Below are 19,284 nucleotides of genomic sequence, written 5' to 3'. Positions count from 1 at the left end.
ATGTTATGCTTCATCTGCTTTAATAGGACAAAAATCCCATATTTCAAAATAACTATCCAATCTCACATTGAGAAATCCTTTCCAAGAGGTGTGACTGACTTCAACTCTAAATAAAGGAATGTGGTAAATGAGTCATTTTCCATCTGTTAAGAAAAACACAAAGAAAGTTTTTTGTTCTCCATGAAGGTCTCTCATGTTCTCGCTGTGAAATAAAATTTAAATTAAATAAGACAAGAAAATTGACATTATTTGGGGCTGATAAACTTTGAAAACTTCTCCTTTGTTATAAAACATGTCAAGGGAGAATAAAGAACAAAGTTTCCCAGGCCCAGCATGTGCAACCAACTGAGGGCCTTATTTACATCTAGTTGAACCATCTGTTCAACTAGGAGACAGGAAGCTTGCCTCAGAGCCTGTTCAAGCAGAAAGTACCCATGGATTTCATGGGAAATGCTCTACTTCATTTGGGCATATGCGGAGTTTAGAGATGAAATGTGGGCAGGAAAGGAGAAAGAGAAAACCTGCTGATCCTCAGAGGCTGATCTTGAACATCCTACATGTTTATTGCCCTACAAGCACTTACATAACTTAGCCATCCTCTAGATCAGCCAAAAAGGTTTATTTGTGAGCAGGTTACAATAAGGTTCTGAGTAGTGCCCATAAAAGAACTGTGACCCAAAATTCTGTTCCAAGGCTGTCACTCTTTGCTCTTTGTGATTTGTCCCTTATCACATTGACCTTCAACCACAAGTGGAATTATGCTTCATTGTAGAACATTGGTTGAACAGGTGTATCATGATCTCTTTATTCAACCATTCATTGTTTGATGCAAGTTATTTCCATAGACTGGCTGTTGTAAATTACTTCCATGAATATGGGGATCCAGATGTATCTTCTAAGCACAGACTTCATATTCTTGCACTCAGAAATGGGATTCATGGATTATATATTAGGTCTATTTTTAATAATTTTTTGAGAAATGTACATACTGTTTTCCATATTAATTATACCAATTCATAATAAATAGTATGCAGAAATTTTTTTCCTACACTGTTGCCAAATATGTTATCTCATATTCTTTTGAAAACAGCTACATTACCAAATATGAGATGTGGTTTTCCTTTACATTTCTCTGATGATTAGTGATGCTGAACAAAATTTCACATCTGTCGGGCATTTGCATGTTCTCTTTGGAAAAATACTTTTGAGGACCTTTGCACATTTTTTAATTAGGTTATTTATTTATTTTTGTTGTCTTTGTTGTCTTGCTTTTAAATTGTGTGAGTTCCATCTATGTTTTTACTTTTAGCCCTTTTCAAATATGTTTTCCTGTTCTGTAAGTTTCCTTTATACTTTTTTGCTAGTTCCCTTTGCTGTGAAGAAACCCTTTGTTTGATTTTTACCATTTGTCTGGTTTTGCTTTTATTACCTGTGCTTTTGCTTTCATATCACAAAATATAATCACCAAAAACAATGTTGTGAAATCTTTTTTTCAAGAAATTTTATAGCTTCATATGTTACAATTGAGTTTAGAACTCATTTCTAGTACATGTATAGTAAAAAAAAAAAAAGTTCCAATTTCAAAAAAAAGTAATGTAGAGATCAAAATGTTTATCTACAAGATTTTTTTCATCTATTGTATGCCTTGCAAAAAATACTCTGAGAGACTAAATCACACAGCATTTCTATTTAATACTACTTAATATAGTACATCATTCTAAATTAATACAATTAATAATTAATTAATACAACTAATAATTAAACTAAATTAAGACATTAAATATTAGTATTTAATATTTATATATATTAAATATTTGATGCTTGTAAATCTCTGAAGACTATACATTCCAAGTGGTCAAATGGCTTTTTCATGGATCATTTCCTTAAGAAATAGGGAATCTTCAAATAGACTTATATAGACTGAAGGAAATAATAAATGAGTATATAAATATTTATGAAGGACTAAAAATTAATTAAATATCAGCATTAGAAATCATTTGCTCACTCATACATTTAACAACCATTGGTTATGTTACTGTCTGCTAAGCAAATAATAATCAGAATGGTCTAGTGCTAACAGTCCATAGAAATGTTAAAATAGAAGAAAAAGTTTTTTTAGCTTATTACTATAAAAAATTGGAAACATATAGAAAAGTAGGAAAATAATATAAATGGATACCCATATAACCTCCATCCAGAGTCAACAATTGTCAACATTTTCCTAGAATTGCTCCATGTGTACATACAATTTGAATGAACAATTTGAAAGAAAATTATAGTTGTCATAACACTTTCCCCCTTAATACTTCAGCATGCATCTACAGGATTAAAATATCTCCTTATGTAGTTATAATATTGCAACCATTTCTAACAAAATTAACAATGTCTATAGTTCATATTGAATTTTCCCACAGTTGTTCAAAACATAGCATTTTCACCTTTTTATCCACACACACATGCAAAAAAATAATAATAATTAAAAAATAGAATCCAATTTGGTTGTTCTTTGTCTTAAGTTTCCCCTCTCTACCTATTTCTTTTCTTTTAATGAGAATTGACTTTCTGAATAGACCAGGCCAATTATCATATAGAAAGTTTCACATCCTGGGTTATATCATTGTTTTCTTATAATGTCCTTTATCATATAATTATAATTTCTTGTAAAAGACGTTAGATATAAGAGTGTGACTAAATTCAGGTTAAATATTTCATAGGTGATGTTGTGTGTTGATTATTACATCAAATTTCATAGGTGATGTTGTGTGTTGATTATTACATCAAAAAAAGAGTACAGAGTATCTGGTTGTTATAACATTTGTGATGTATTTTAATTGCATGGTTAAAGAACTACCCCCAGGTTTGTGATTAAGGAATAATTTAAGGGATTGTGCTTTGGCATCTTGTGAACACTCTATTCTGCTAACTTTTCATTTAGTGGTTTGATCATTGGTTGAGTTATTTTTTTTTCTTGAATCAATTATTTCATTAGACTTTATGAAGTAAACTTTATATTTCTGTTTCTCCTCTTCAATGATCAATTTCCAGTTTTCCCAAGTAGTTTTTACGTCTTAAGTATGTTATTTAAAATATAAAAGGTCAAAAATCCAAATTTTTCAGTATGACAGGATATGTGTAATGGAGACTTACTCATCTTTGATTTTCTCTTGTGTTTTCAGCAAAATGGGAAGCCACATTTTTATGAAAATCTCATTGTTGAATCCTTTGAGGAAGCACCTCTTCATGTTCTGGTTTTCACCTACATGGGATATGGAATTGGAACCTTATTTGGCTATTTCAGAGACTTTTTGAGAAACTGGGGAATAGAAAAATGCAATGCAGCCGTAGAGCGAGAAGAACAAAAGGTATGTATATGCATCTCGCTGGATCTGTGTCCATGTCTGTTCTGAAATGCTCTCAGAAATGGGGATGCAGAGACAAGACCTAGATGGTCTGGAACTATTCAGGGTAAATTCTGCTAATTTCTACCCCCTAAACCTCACTCCCTGTGTATTCATGGATTTTTTTTTAATTAGAGCTTTATATTTATAGAGTAGGTGAGTTCTTGACAAGCTCATACATGCATAGAAATTGATAGATTTGTTTTACAAACATTTTTTTAGCAACTGCTAATTGCCAGACACTGAATGTAAGCTCTTCTATTAATTTAAATGTTTAATTTATATATGTATATATGTCAGGAAATAGATATCATTTGAAAGATAAAAACATCAAAATATAAGAGTAAGGACACCTGAGTGGGATCATACTCTCATCTTCTAATTATAGATTGAATATTTACACCCTATCCTGAAATAGGAAAGTATATCTGAATGAAATATAATATTTTAATTTCATCTCTTCAGTTTCTCAACTTTCCCACTATTGATGCTTTGCACTAGATAATTCTTTGATGTGAGAGGCTTCCCTGTGCATTGTAAGAATTTTAACAGCATACCTGCCTTCACACACTAGATTAATCACTGCCCCCCCAACACACACACACACACACACACACACACACACACACACACATTTGATCATCAAAAATTCCTCCAGACAGTACCAAATGTCTCATGGGATACAAAATCACCCATGATTTAGAACCACTGATCTAGTCACTTTTTATAATTAACCTATAAAAGCCTACATCATCTGGTGTTTGCAAAGAGTTAGAGAACAACCTGGAAAGTATTCAGAGCTCTACAAAAACCCTGCATTGTGTTAATACATTTTTCAAATTGGTTTAAAATATTTATGATGCCATGAATCTCTTTTTTCCAAAACTTGGTTTTGGATATTATGAATATTGCCATGAATGTCAGTGTAACAAGAGAACCTCAACTCATTGATTAGCAAGCACTACCATTGGTAAGATAAATATTTATCACACTAACACACCCATGAACAAATCATGTGGAACACTTCTTTTGGAATTTCCTTAAGCGAAGTGCATCACCTTCAGAAGAAAATCCCACTCAGTTCTATTATTATAATCCCTGTTGACCTTTACAAATATTTTAGCACATGTTAGGGGTGATCTACATAGAAGAAAATATAGGGCATGCCATCAGAAATTTTGAATTCGAGTATACAAACAGGCTCACAAGTAATTCATTTGCTCAAAGGTGATGCTAGGGAACAAAGATGTGGCTCACAGGGATCTGTACCCTGTGACTCTCTTAAGAAATGATGAAGTCATGACGCTGAGGCCTGAATGAAGAGCAGGAGTTTGCCAAGTAAGCAGGGATGCAAAGGAAAACATCCTCACAAGAGGGCATTGCTTATGCCAAGGTGTGTGTCCACTCATTAATCAAGCCAGTTTCTTTTTGAGCATGGGTTTTTGTGCTGTGGACTGTGCCACAATCTGGGGATACCAGAATAACCAAGTCAGACATAGTTCCTGCACTCAGAGACTAAATTATCAAAAAGCAACAGCATTGGGGGAGGAAAGAGATATGCCTAACTTGAACTTTCTGTTCAGTGAAGCCTTCTGGGAGGGACAGAAAGTTGAAGTGAGATCTGAAGACTGAAGAGCAAGCAGTAGGCAAAGGGTGAGGCAAGACTCGGTGGGGAGGGGCAAGGATTCTTTAGGGAGAAGGTATGTGGGCAAGATGGTCCAGGGTAAGAGAAGGCATTGTGTATTCAAGGAATTCCTATGACTGGAGTGTTGTGAGTGGGAGCAAGAGTATGTGAGGAGGAAGACTGAGAGGCAAGCAGGGGCTGGACTATAATGGGTTTTTATAAGCCATGGACATACATTGTAGAAACAGTGAGAAAGCATTGAACAACTTCAGACAGAAGAATGCAAATTGGTATATGTAAAAAGATCATTCACTGTACTGCGAGAAATGGGTTGCAGAAAGTGAACATAGAGATGGAAACCTGGGCAAGAAATTTATACTGAAACCAAGGTAGTAACAGTAGGGGTGGTGATTAGGCCAAGAGATGTAGAAGAAGTGGAGCTAGAGATGGCCGATTTGACCTGGGAATTTAGGAAGATGGACAAAATCAATGGCCACACTCAACATTTATGACTTACGCAGATGGGCACAAGGTAGTGTCATTAATTGAGATGAGAAATAGAGAGTAAAGATCCAGATGGAGGGGGAACCTGGTTAATTCCTTTTTTGCCAAGTTGAGTTGGAAGAGGTGGCAACTAAAAATAGAGATCTGGACCATGAGAGAAAAGTCTCAGATGGACACCATGGCAACTTCAGTGTATCTTCAGCATACCGACATGAATCAAAGCCAGGGAAGTCGACAAGATCTCCCAGGGCAGGTCTGAAAAGAAAGAGAGAGAGAGAGAGAGAGAGAGAGAGAGAGAGAGAGAGAGAGAGAGAGAGAGAGGGAATGAAAAGAAAATGAACTTCAAGAATTTAGTACATGTCAGGGATGGAATTCCAACTCAGGACTAGAAACAAAGCAACCACAAAGAAAGCTAATGGTAGCTTAGAAAAGAGGTCATTGTGCTTAAAATAGGGAAGAAAGGAAGGAAATCAAAAGGGAACTCATTGTAGAGACATTTAGAAAGTCATCAAATCTTGGTGGCTGAATGCGTGGAAGGTAAGATAGAAGAAGGAATACAGGGAGGTTCCAGATTTCTTGCTTGGATTGACATGTGAATGGCAGTGTCAGATCCATCTTATATTGACAAAGGATGGTGACAGACCCAGGAAAGGCCCCACAGGGAGCTCTGAAGACGAAAGGCTCTTCAGAGTCATTCTGAACTGTGGGAAAGAGGCTGGCATTTGAACTTTGGCATTGATAGGGGTTGCTCCTAAGGATCCTGACTGAGAAAGATCCCTTCAGGCCAGGTGATGCTCAGAGAAATTTTTAGCCTCCAGTGCTTCCAACAACTAGGAGAATGGGTACTTCAGTCCTGAAGGAGGGACTGTGGGCAGCCTATGCTTTAACAGCTGTCCAAATTGCTACAAGAACTGCTTAACCCACTTTATATGGGGAAGGCCCTGCCTTAAATAAATTGCTAATTTACATTTCTTTACAAAATAAATGGTTTCCACCCTGTTTGATCTTTATAAGATTAAGAGCATCAATCAATATTCTCACATTGATTGATGGCATACATTTTTATATGGTACATCTTTTATTATTTGTCCCATTTGAAACCCTTAAATGATCCAGAGCCTTTTAGAGTGACAGGTTCTGACTAACTGTGATCACTATATTCCTTCTGATGGGACTTGATTATTCTCAATCATGCCTACAGACTGACCCTTTATCCTTTGAATAGTCTTCTTGCTTCCTGTTAATGAACTATCTGAGGCACATCTTGAAGTCTTTTGCTCAAAACAGGAAATATGCTATTTTCCCATTCATCCCTGGTTCATTTTAGTGGAAAGGAGTATTACATTTTAAAAAGTGGTCACTAAGAATGCAGAATGCATTGCCTGACAAGACTAAACAATCATTGGCAAATTTCCCAGGGGATTTTCACATGCAGCCAAATACTTTAGTACAATGCTTCTCAAACTTTACTAGGCACACAAATTATCTGGTGGTCCTGTTCAAATGCAGATTCTGTGACACCAAGATTCTGTATCTCTAAATAGCCTCCCAAGAGAAGTGATGCTGCTGGTCCAGGGGCCACATATTGATCCAGTTTGGGGCTATCACCTGACAGCTTGTTAGAACTCTCAGGCCCAGCCCAGCACTTCTGAAGCAGATCCTTTATTTTAACATGATCATTGATGATGTGGACATGCACTGAAGTTTGACAAGCAGTTCTATTCTAGAGATTCCTAATTTGAAGTTCACCTGTGATCAGGTGAAAACAGCATCATCCCACACAGCCTCTAGGTGCTCATCACCTTTCACTTGTACAGCTATTCTACCATCACTTCCATGAAATGGAGTCCCAGCCCATCTATACTTTATTTTGGTAGCTTTTTGGATGCCAACCAGTCCATAATAGCATTTGAAAATACAGATTCAGAGCTTCTCAACCATGAGTGCCAACCTTATCTATTGATCTGCCCCAGGAATTTGTCTTTGCCAACTTTCTGTCTTCAGTATCACCTCCAAAATTGCTCTGCCCTACTTCATCCCTAGAGGCTATGTCCCTTGATTTTAGTCTCTTTCTGTTCTAAACTCCCCCATGTTCTCTTTTTCCTCCTTATATCCAGCTTAAATTCCACAGCTTTGATACACCCTCAATTTGATGCACATCACCCTTTAAATTCAACATCACTAGGCCCAAGGTGGCTCAGTGCCTCCTGCCAATCACTCTGCCTTGCCTTGTACATTTAGTCACTACCTTCTTCTCTCTCTTCAAACCTCCAACACCTCTTGGCCCTATTGACATTCAGCAAGTAATTTTGATTCCTATTTCACTAAAAAAATGGAAGAAAGCCAGAACTCCCACCTGCTCGCTCTCCTCCACCACTTCCTTTCTGACACCTGTGCTTACGTACTTTACCTTCTACTCCCTTCCCATGGAGAAGGTGGATGGACTCCCTTCCAGGCCAGCCCTCCACCTGTGAACTAGATTCTATTCATCAGCAATCCCTTAGCCTTGACACATTCAAACTCTGCATTCAAGCTTCCCTTCCAAGCCTGTGCCTTTCAAAATCTTTCCCAGATTCGTCAGTGATGACTCCACCAGTCCAGGTGCTCTAGACAAAAATGGCTTAAGTCATCCCTGACTTCTCTCTTTGGCCCCATCATGTATATAATACATTTTATATATTATCAAATCCATAGGCAATGATAATAGTTCTATGTTTAAAATATATCTATCAGACTACATTTTGCCATACCGCTGCCTCCAGGTTTGTGTTCATTAGCACCTTCTCTTATGTACCCGGCTTCTACTTTTGAACCTTATAACCTTCTCTCAACTGACAAGCACTGTTATTCCTTTAAACCTAACTCTATACAGAACCCTTCCATGCCTTTCCGACTCACGTGGACAAAGAGCCACAGATGGCTGAGGCCCTGCGGAATACAGCCCCCTCATGTCTGTAATTTCATACAGATTTTTCACTCCCATTTCCCTCTACCTTGAGTGATCCTCCCTCGGGTATTTGTGTGGCTTATTCCCTCACTCCTTGACTCAAGCGTCACAAAAGAATCAAATACCTTTAAATGCAGTAGGAATCACTGACCAGCAAAATCCCCCATCTCCCTTACCAGGGTTGGTTCCAAACATGTTCTGGCCTAAGATCAAATCCACTCTCATAGGGGTGGAGATTTTCTATTAGTGCATCCATCAGAGCAGATCCCATAGGCTGGGAAGACAACTCCAAAATATTAAAGTTCTAAAAATATTTTGCACACTAGGATCATCAATTAAATGAGATCACAACCTCTCACAATGAGTACACAGAGAGTCCAGAATTGACTTGGAGATATATACGTGTGTATGTATGTGTGTGTATATACACATATGTATATATGTATGTGTGTGTACATATACATATATATTTATATATAAAAATGTATATATGTAAAATATGCACATACAATATATATATATATCATGTATATAATACATTTTATATCTTATATATTAGTTATAATGCAATTGACAGTATAATTTTATTATAATTAATGTTATATAGAAGATACCTATGTACAAATAATTTCTGATGTCGCCTTCAAAAGTTAGTCAAATTGTTTTTTTTTTTATTTCTTTTACAGTATAGACCCCTCTGCTTTATTCAGCAACAGGAAATATAGGATAGTGGGAAAGATGGACTATGTTAACTGGTCAAAAGCCAAGCAGTGGAATGGGTGGATTATGACAGCCTTAACAAAGAGCCACTTATCAAACTCTGGTCTTTTTTCTTTTTCCCTTTTCCTTTTATTATGGAAATAATGAGTAAAAGCAAGCACCTCCTGTGTCCCAGTCCCTTAGTGCTCCTCACTACACTTATTTTCCTTTGTATTCACCCTGTCCTTTCCTTAACACAAATGAGATTGTATTATACATAGTGCTGTGTAACTAACTTCTTTTTTTAAAACCTAACTATAATATATATCTGGATATCTTTTCAGGCCAATACAGGATTACTTCATTCCTTTTAGTAGCTTTATGGTTGTATTCTATAATATGAATGTAGCATAATTTATTTGTGATCCCTTTTTATTATTGTAAATAATTTGTCAATGAGTAGCATTTGCATCATTCTAGGATAGTTCCTAGGAGTAGCTTTCTGCCTCGAAGGAATGCATGCTTTAACTTCTGTGAGAAACTGACAAATTGTCTTTCAGAAAAGCTTGCAGAGCAAGACTCAAGTGATTAATAGCTGAGTGTGGTTCCTTGTCCACATTTGGTATATTGATACTATCAACATTATTTTTAAAATTTTTGCCAATATCATGGGAGAACATTTTTATTCATATTTTATTTCACATATTCCTGAGTAATAATGAGGCTAAGCTTCTTTTCACATAATTTTTACTTATTCATACTTATTTTTCCTGAATTGTCTATTTAAATTCTTTGCTCAAAATATTTTTAAATTTTCTTGTTGATTTAGCAGTACTCTCTCTATCTATCCTTATATGGATCATTTATTCTTTAAGAGTATTTTAAATATTCCAATAATATATATATATATATATATATATATATATATATATATATATAATATATAATATATAACAATAATATATACAAGAGTATTTTTAAATATTCCAATTCTGTTTCTTGACTCTTGACCTGTATTTTATTTAGTTGTATACAAATTATCAGCTCATTTGTATCAAATATTTTTTTTAGTAACTGTCTCTGTGGTGCAAGAACTCTAGCCAAACCTGTAATGGCTTTTCAAACATTTCTTCTATGTTCTCTTAGTTGTTATTGTTTTTTATCTTTGAGAAGAGGGAGATTAGTCATGTTTAGGAAGGTCCTTTTTTCAACTAAAGTCTTGATAAATTTTCCTACAGTTTCAGTCAATACTTTTATGATGTCAGGTATTTATTTTATATATGTATACACAAATCCATTAGATTTAATTTTATGTGTTGTAAAAAGTACAAGGACTAATTTTTAAAGATATTTCTAGTTGTTCCAGTATCATTAACTATATATTTTTAACCCACTGTCAAGAAATATTGATCAATTCGTCTATTTCTTAGATAACTGTAAGTATTTAAGTAAATATTAGATTTTTTTCCCTCTGTGTATGCTTGAGAATTAACTAGTCAAGTATTGAATTTTGAAAAACAGCTTGCCACTTTAATTGGGAATTCATTAAATCTATAAGCTAACTTTATAACATGTAAATCTTCAAAATATTTCATCTTCTCACTTGGAAAAAAATTCTTTCCATTTCTTTATGCTTTTCTAATGTTCTTTTAAAATGTTTTATATTTTTTTTAATAAAAGTTTCACCATTTCTTTTTTTTTGGAACAATTTTTTATGGTATTATTGAGATTATCTTTTTTTCTTCATAACATCTTCTAATTAGTTATTGCTAGCATATAGAAAGCCTATTGATATTTTCATATTTTAATCTAAAATGTACCACTTTAATGATTTCTCTCCTTTATAGCTTCTCATATAGATGAATTAAAATTTCTTGAAATTTTTTGTGTCCCACAAAAAAAAATGTAGGTTATCTAGTAGGTGATTATTACAAGACACTTGCTAATTGTGTTAGTTAAGTCCTCTAGTTTTACTTTTTGTCTACTCAAAGGTTTTTAATAAATGTGTGTTAATACCTTTCTCATATGTATTTTAGTGTTAACTATCATATTCATAAAAGTTCCTGGTTCTACCAGTTCTTGGTGGATTTTCCCTCATACATTACTTTTCAAGATATACTCTGTTGCCTGGTTTTAATCGTTATACATCTACTTTTTCTTCACTAGCCATTTCTTTCTTTTCACGCTTCACAATTTTCAGAGAATGTTTGCATCTTATAAGCAGCCTCTATATTGATTTTAAACAAATACTAAAGCTTCTGTATTATAATAACATTAAATATTACTTAAAATATATTAAACCACTGCTTTCATAGGCTAAAAATGGTCTCACACTAGCAATTTCATATGACTAAACCTATCATTTTGTTGACTCATTTTAGACTTATTTCTGCCTTCATTATGTTTTATGTACACATTGTTGTCTTTTTTAAAAAAATATATTTCTCCCTTTATACCATGCTTCATTTCTTTGTTTTTCTTTAATTTATATTTTAATATCATTTCACTTTTTGTAATGTCCTACAGGTTCATCCATGTGGTTGCAAATGAGAGGATTTTCTTCTTTTTTAAGGCTTCATGGTATTCCATCATGTACATATACATTTTCTTTTTCCATTTATCTGTGATGGACACTTGGATTATTTCCATATCTTGTCTATTGTGAATAATGACAATATGAAGATGAGTATGCATATACTTCTTATAGACACTGATTTCATTTCTTTAGGAATTTTATCCATGAGTGAGATTGCTAGATTATATAGTAGTTGTATTTTTAATTTTTTAATAACTTCATGTTGTTTTGCACAATAGCTCTTATCAATTCACATTCTCACAGTGCATAAGGTTCCTTTTTCTCAAAGTCTTTATCAACCCTTGCTATCTGTTGTCTTTTTAATAACAGTCAATTCAACAAGTGTGAAGTAGTATCTTCCTGTGGTAAATTTCATTTCCTCGATGATTTATAATGCTAAATATATTTTTCATAAACCTATTGGTCAGTTAGTATGTCTTCACAGAGAAATATCTGTTTGATTTATTTGCCCATTTTATGGTTATATTTTAGTTGGGTTGTTATTTTTAATTGGGTTACCTTGCTATTGAGTTGAGTTTATTATATATTTTGGATAATAATCTCTTATCAGATACATGGTATGAAAATATTTTCTAGCATTCCATTGGTTGATTCTTCCCTGTTGATTATTTCCTCTGCTGAACAGAGGATTTTTAGTTTGACATAATATTATGTTTTCTTTTCTTTTTTTTTTTTTTTGGTGTGCTTTTAGAGTCATATCCAAAAAAAAATCATCCTCTGGACAATATTACTGCTACTTATTTATTAGGCCAGCAAAGGGATCTAGCTTCCCAGTTAGTCTCCCTGAATATCAACTTATTCTAGCTCTTCACTCTCAACTTGGAGTTACCCTGCAGTTAGTTTATATTATAAACCAATGTCAAGAAACTTTTCCCCTGTTTTCTTTCAGTAGTTCTATAGTATCAGGATTTAAATTTAATTCTTTAATCCAGTTTTAGTTCTTTTTTTGTTTGTTCTTTTTAGTTATTCATGACAGGAGAATCCATTTTGACATAATTATAAAAGCATGGAATATCTTGTTCTAATTCAGTCCCCAGTACCTCTTGTTGAGTTCATTGTTTATGACATGAGATGAGGTTCCAGTTTCATTCTTCTCCCTATGGACATCTAGTTTTCCCACCACCATTTATTGAAGAGATTGTCTTTCCCCGCGTTATGTGTTCTTGGCACCTGTGTCAATTGGTCATAAACGTGTAGGCTTGTATCTGGGCTCTCTATTCTGTTCCATTGGCCTATATGTCTGTTTTATGACAGTACCATGCTGTTGCCATTACTATTACTTTGTAGTATATTTTGAAACCCGGTATAGTATCCTCTCAGTTATTCAGAAAAGTCTGTGGTTATTAAACCCATGACAGCGTACATATAAGGGAATGTGTTTTTCTCTATTTCTATCATTTGATTGTTGATTTGGCTGAGTATAGGATTTTAAGATCAAACTAATTTGTCCTCAAAATCTTTTCTACCACTGTCATCAAAGAAAAGTCTAAAGTCATTTAATTCTTACTCCCTTATGTAAAAACTGCTTTACCTCCTATAGGAGACCTTTTGGGACTTTTCTCTTTATCCTGGGAGATTTGGGGTTGAAGTAGGATGTATCTGGATGTGAAACGATTCCTTCTCTCTAAGCAGTACTTGATGGGCTTTTTACATCTCACCTTTCAATCCTTTCTTCATCTCTAGAAAATTTCACTCTTCCTTCTCCTACTGCACCTTCTTTTCCTCACCCTTCTATTCACCTCCTTAATTGCCTTTTTTGAATTTGGTCATGCCAGCTACTGAGACATTGAATCTTTTGTATCAATCCATCATATCCTTTGACTTTTCTTTCATATTTTCTTTTCTCTATGTCTCTTTTTCCACTATGTTCTAGGAAACTTAGTCAATTTAATATTGAAGCTTATTAATTTTCTTTTGCGCTGTAGCCATTATACTCTTGAACTGTTTTATCCTTTTAATACATGCACTGTTCTGTTATGTCTCTATATATTGAGGCACTGCTCTTCCTTTTAGTTTCTACAGCCCATCACAAAACTTCATCCTCTGGACAATATTACTGCTACTTATTTATTAGGCCAGCAAAGGGATCTAGCTTCCCAGTTAGTCTCCCTGAATATCAACTTATTCTAGCTCTTCACTCTCAACTTGGAGTTACCCTGAAGTTAGTTTATATTCATACCATTCTTCCCAAAAATGTTTCAAACTATGGTTTCTTATGGTTTTATTTCTCCAGATTTCATTTATGTTCTGTCCTTTGTGATTCTTCTGATTTATTGATGATATTTTTATAATCTTTTTAGGCATTTATAACTACATTTGGCTTTATTAAATGTTTAATTTTATCTCATTTTATAAAACTTTTATAGAAGTGAAAGGATCCATATAAGTACTGAGTCTGTCATCTTTATTCTGTCCCCATCTGTGTTAGTCAGCTTTCCATTGCTGTGACAAAAATACCTGAGAAAATCAACTTAGAAGTAAACTGACTCACAGTTTCAGAGATTTTAGTATATGGGCACTTGTTCCCATTGCTTCGAGTCGGAGGCGAGACAGAAAATCATGTCAGGGAACACACGGTACAAGGCTATTATCCTCATGGTGACTTGGAAGCAAAAACAGAGAGAGACATAGAAGAAGGGGCTCAGTTCCAAATATTCTTTCAAGAGCATAACCCCAATGACTTCCTCCCACTATGCCCTTCCTCTGAAAGGTTCCACTACCCATCACTAGCACCACAGGCTGGCAACCAACTCTTTAACCCATGAGCCTTTGGAGGATATTTAAAATGCAAGCCATAACATCACCTACTTCCTTTAAAATAAAAATTAATTTTAGACACAATTTCTTTAAGTTTCTCATGCTTCAAAGAACTAAAATTACCTTACTAACGAAAAGAAAATTACAAGCATATTCTGTTATTATTCTGAACTTTCTGGTAATATTTCTCAAAAGGAAGTAAAGATATAAAAATAAATATTAGGTAAGAAAAGAAGTGTCAATGTAGACATAAATTAAAATTTGGTATTTTATAATGACCTTCTTTCTCTAAAAAGCTATGATTCTATTTGGTACTTAACAGGCATATAATTAAATCAATTAAGAGAGACTTGCTTCCAAATATAGTAATAATACTTGGACCATGAATATGTTCTTTTCACTTCCTAATAAACCTCAAGCCCTGTTCATTGAAAAAAGCATCGATAGTGGAATTTATTCCAACTTCCAATTTTTGCAGTGTTTTCTGACTTTTCATCTATTTATCCACAGCAGTTAGATGGAAACATCTACTATGTTTGGAAAATGATAGATGACCACCCAAGTTTAAAGGTAGAAAAAACAATGATTGTCACCTTGAGGAAGAAATAAAGCCCTTCTTTTGGTTATATTTTTAGGTTGGACTCATTCTTTCCTACACCTGACCCCACAAAATGGTTGTGTCTTGATGACCTGGAATTACCTATCACGTTTATTCATTTGTGTCAAAAAGATAAACAAAGATAGTGAGTAAGCCATGATAAATTAAATGTATAGATAAATATATGTCCTATTGCAATGTTTCCGTCTTTGAAATATCAAGTCTAGCTTCATTTTCTGGTGTAGTTATATTGCTGTGGGAAGCTTGTCTGAGACTAGAGGACATTGACCTTTTAGAGGTGTTGGCTGTTCCTGAAGAAAATTCACTGCTGCTCACAGGAATGGGGTGGAGTGAAAACACACCCAAGCAGAGGAAGGAAGCCACACGTGTGGGGAGAAGAGGAACATGCCCCAAAGCACGCCAGTTTGTTCCCAGACCAGATCTTCCATTCTAAGGAGGCTGCCAAGGCTCAATTGTCCATCTCAGGACTATGTAGGTTGCTGAACTTGTGTATCAGATCTGGGTTAGTATTTACATCATACACAAAAATACACCTCTGTGGTTAAAAAAAAACACCTACCTTTTATGACAAGGTAGGCACAAGTACCTAATCTGTAACATTGTTATTGAATGTAAAGACCATTCCCAGCAGGGAGTCTTTCTTGACCCCCAAACAATAGGTTTGAATCCCTCTAACTTGTCCTCAAAGCGTGTGTTTCAGTAAAAAGGTAACTGCCCATTTCCACATGGTACAGATTCTACATCTCTGAGTCAGAAGGGAGAAAATCGTGGGAGGATGTACATTGGAGCGAAGATAGCCTCTTCAACAAATGGTGCTGGGAAAACTGGAAATTCATATGCAACAAAATGAAACTAATGATGATGTAGCTTCATAAAGCAGGACATGGGGAAGCTACACATTGTTTCCTCCCATCAATGTAGAGCTCTATGTGACTAGTAGACACTCCTGCTCTAGACTGGAAATATGTTGGACAGAGTTTTACATATTGTCAGTGAGGTATTTTTGTCACCAGTGGTACGCTAGAGAGAATCTGAATAATCCTGAGGTCATTCGGAAGTCTTTTCTGGGAGAGGGAGTGAAGCCAGAGGATGACCCACTCCTCTTTCTGGGTCTGATTTTCCTGATGTGTCAAGCAGACACTTGAGTTCTGTGATCCGTGTCCTCTCCATCCCTGCTGCCTTGTGAATCCTTGGGTGACAAATCTGAAATTAATTTTGTTTTGATTTTATAGACAGAATGTTTGGTTTTTTCCTTCTCTCCAAAATCAAATTTTGCTTTATTTTGAGTAAGATTTATCAAAAAACCTGAAACTGTAATTCTACTTAGATCCCAAAAATATTACCTATAGACCTACTTTTACTCTTTTTCTCCTCATAAAAAAATAAGTTTATATGGTACATTTTAAATAAGTCTTGAAATGAATAGAAGGACACAAATAACATATGGGACATGAAATAATCCACGAACAGTAAATAGTCTGAAAAAAAACATTTAATCAAAGGGGAAATAGTTTGCAAATAATTTTCCAGAGTATGCAATCTTGTCTCAAAAATATGTCTTTTTTTCCCATGAGAATGTAAAAGGATCATATAATTACCATAAACTCATCATTTTAAATGATAATAAAACCGAAACCACAGCTATTTAGAAAAAATGCATTTGGTATGAGATTTTGAAATGTAACCAGTAGAGTTTCAAATTCACATGTAATAGTACCATGTACATTCATGAAATTTCTTTGTACAGAATAACATAATGGAATTTCCATAGGGAACCCTAGGAATGATGCCATTATCACTGAGTACCAAAGGGTCATGTGACACAAAGGACTGTGGCTTAACTATGGCCATCTGCCATAAAAGACCTGTATATTCTCATTAAGAAAGTTGGGGCCTAATCCCACATGATGGAGATTAGGGCCTACTTTTTCTTCTAATAGTGTCTCTGCTTTAATTCCTAGGTCTTTGATCCACTTTGAGTTGAGTTTTGTTCATGGTGAGAGATAGGGGTTTAATTTTATTTTGTTGCATGTGGATTTCCAGTTTTCCCAGCACAATTTGTTAAAGAGGCTATCTTTGCTCCAATGTACATTTTGGTGCCTTTGTCTAATATAAGACAACTATAATTATATGGGTTAGTCTCTGTGTCCTCTCTTCTGTACCATTGGTCCACCAGTCTATTTTGGTGCCAATAACATGCTGTTTTTGTTACTATTGCTCTATAGTATAGTTTAAGGTCTGGTATAGTGATGCTACCTGCTTCACTCTTCTTTTTTTTTACATTATATTTTTTATTTTTTTTAAATTATGGATTTTTAAAACAAAACTAAATGACAGCAGAATTTATTACAATTCTTATTACACATATACAGCACTATTCAGTTTTTTATATCTCTGATTGTTGCTTGACTCTTCTTGGTAATGATTGCTTTAGTTCTTCTAGGTCTCTTATTTTTCCAGATGAATTTCATGACTGCTTTTTCTATTTCTTTGAGGAATGTCATTGGGATTTTGGTTGGAATTGCATTAAATCTGTATAGTGCTTTTGATTGGAAGTGCATTAAATCTGTATAATATGATCATTTTGACAATTTTAATTCTGCCTATCCAAGAACAAGGGAGATCTTTCCATCTTCTAAACTCTTCTTTAATTTTTTTCCTTAGAAAAAAAATTCTGTAGTTTTCATTGTAGCACAAGAATTAAAATCAAGAATTAATAAATGGGATGGATTCAAACTATAAAGCTTCTTCTCAATGAAAGAAAAATCAGTGAGGTGAATAGAAAGCCTACATCTTGGGAGCAAATTTTTTCCACTCACACATCAGATAGAGCACTAATCTCTAGGGTATTTAAAGAACTCAAAAAGTTAAACACCAAAACAACAACAACAACAAACAATCCAATCAATAAATGAGCCAATGAACTGAACAAATGCCCCTCAGAATATGATATACAATCAATCAACAAATATATGAAAAAATGTTCAACATCCCTAGCAATTAGAGAAATACAAATCAAAACTGCTCTAAGATTTCATCTCACTCCAGTGAAAATGGCTGCTCTTAAGAAAAAAAACAATAAGTGTTGGTGAGAATGTGGGGGAAAAGGCACACTCATACATTGCTGGTGGGACTGCAAATTGGTGCAGCCAATATGGAAAGTAGTATGAAGATTCCTTGGAAAACTGGGAATGGAACCACCATTTGACCCAGCTATCCCACTCCTCAGTCTATACCCAAAGGACTTAAAATCAGCATACTACAGGGACACAGCCCCATCGTGTTTATAGCAGTACAATTGACAATAGTTAAATTGTGGAACCAACCTAGATGCCCTTCAGTAGATGAATGGATAAAGAAAATGTGGTATATATACACAATGAAAGATTACTCAGCAATAAAAGAGAATAAAATCATGGCATTTACAGGTAAATGGAAGAGGTTAGAAAAGATAATGCTAAGTAAAGTTAGTCAATACCAAAAAACCAAATGCCAAATGTTCCTTCTGATATAAAGAGGCTGATTCATAGTGGGGTTGGGAGGGGAAGCATGGGAGGATTAGATGAACTCTAGATAGGGCAAAGGGGTGGGAGGGAAAGAAAGGGACATGGGGGTAAAAAAGATGGTAGAATGAGATGAATATTATTACCCTAAGTAGATGTATGAAGACACAAATGGTGTGAATATACTTTATATACAAACAGAGATATGAAAAATTGTGCTCTATGTATGTAAAATGAATTGTGATGCATTCTGATGTCATATATAACAAATCAGAATTTTAAAATTGATTATTTATTTATTTAAAGACTTTAAAAAGGACTTGTGTATTCTCTATATTCTCCTGCAGAATGGAGCAGCTCTGAAAATGAGTGGGCTAGCTAGTAACACCAGAAGATCATCCAGAAAGGCCTTCCCACAGTCTTTGTTCCCTCGGGAAATCTGCTCTCCATCTCATAAGGGAAAGAAGAGCAAAGAACTCAAGAGCATAGGAAAGCAAATGAGACACTCACTCCCAGTTATTTAGTGACTCCCTGTTTATCTAGAGAACAAAATTTGACTCCTCATGCAGAAGCTTAAGGCTCCTGCTTTCTCTGCCAAAGTAACCCTTCAGCCTCATCCATGCAACAGAGAATAGAG

General features: G+C 34.7%; 1 protein-coding gene across 1 annotated transcript in view; it reads left to right on the top strand.

The window, feature by feature from the left end:
- Positions 1 to 19,284, top strand: part of Sptlc3 (serine palmitoyltransferase long chain base subunit 3) — a 138,058-nt gene that overhangs the window by 34,727 nt on the left and 84,047 nt on the right. The window contains exon 2 of the mRNA XM_076848956.2: positions 3,177 to 3,362. Coding sequence (XP_076705071.1) covers positions 3,177 to 3,362 — 186 coding nt within the window. The remainder of the gene's footprint in view (positions 1 to 3,176; positions 3,363 to 19,284) is intronic.

This window comes from Callospermophilus lateralis, chromosome 3 (assembly GCF_048772815.1).
Source record: "Callospermophilus lateralis isolate mCalLat2 chromosome 3, mCalLat2.hap1, whole genome shotgun sequence".
NCBI classification, from domain to species: Eukaryota; Metazoa; Chordata; class Mammalia; order Rodentia; family Sciuridae; genus Callospermophilus; species Callospermophilus lateralis.
This window is presented reverse-complemented; position numbering and strand designations above follow the sequence as displayed.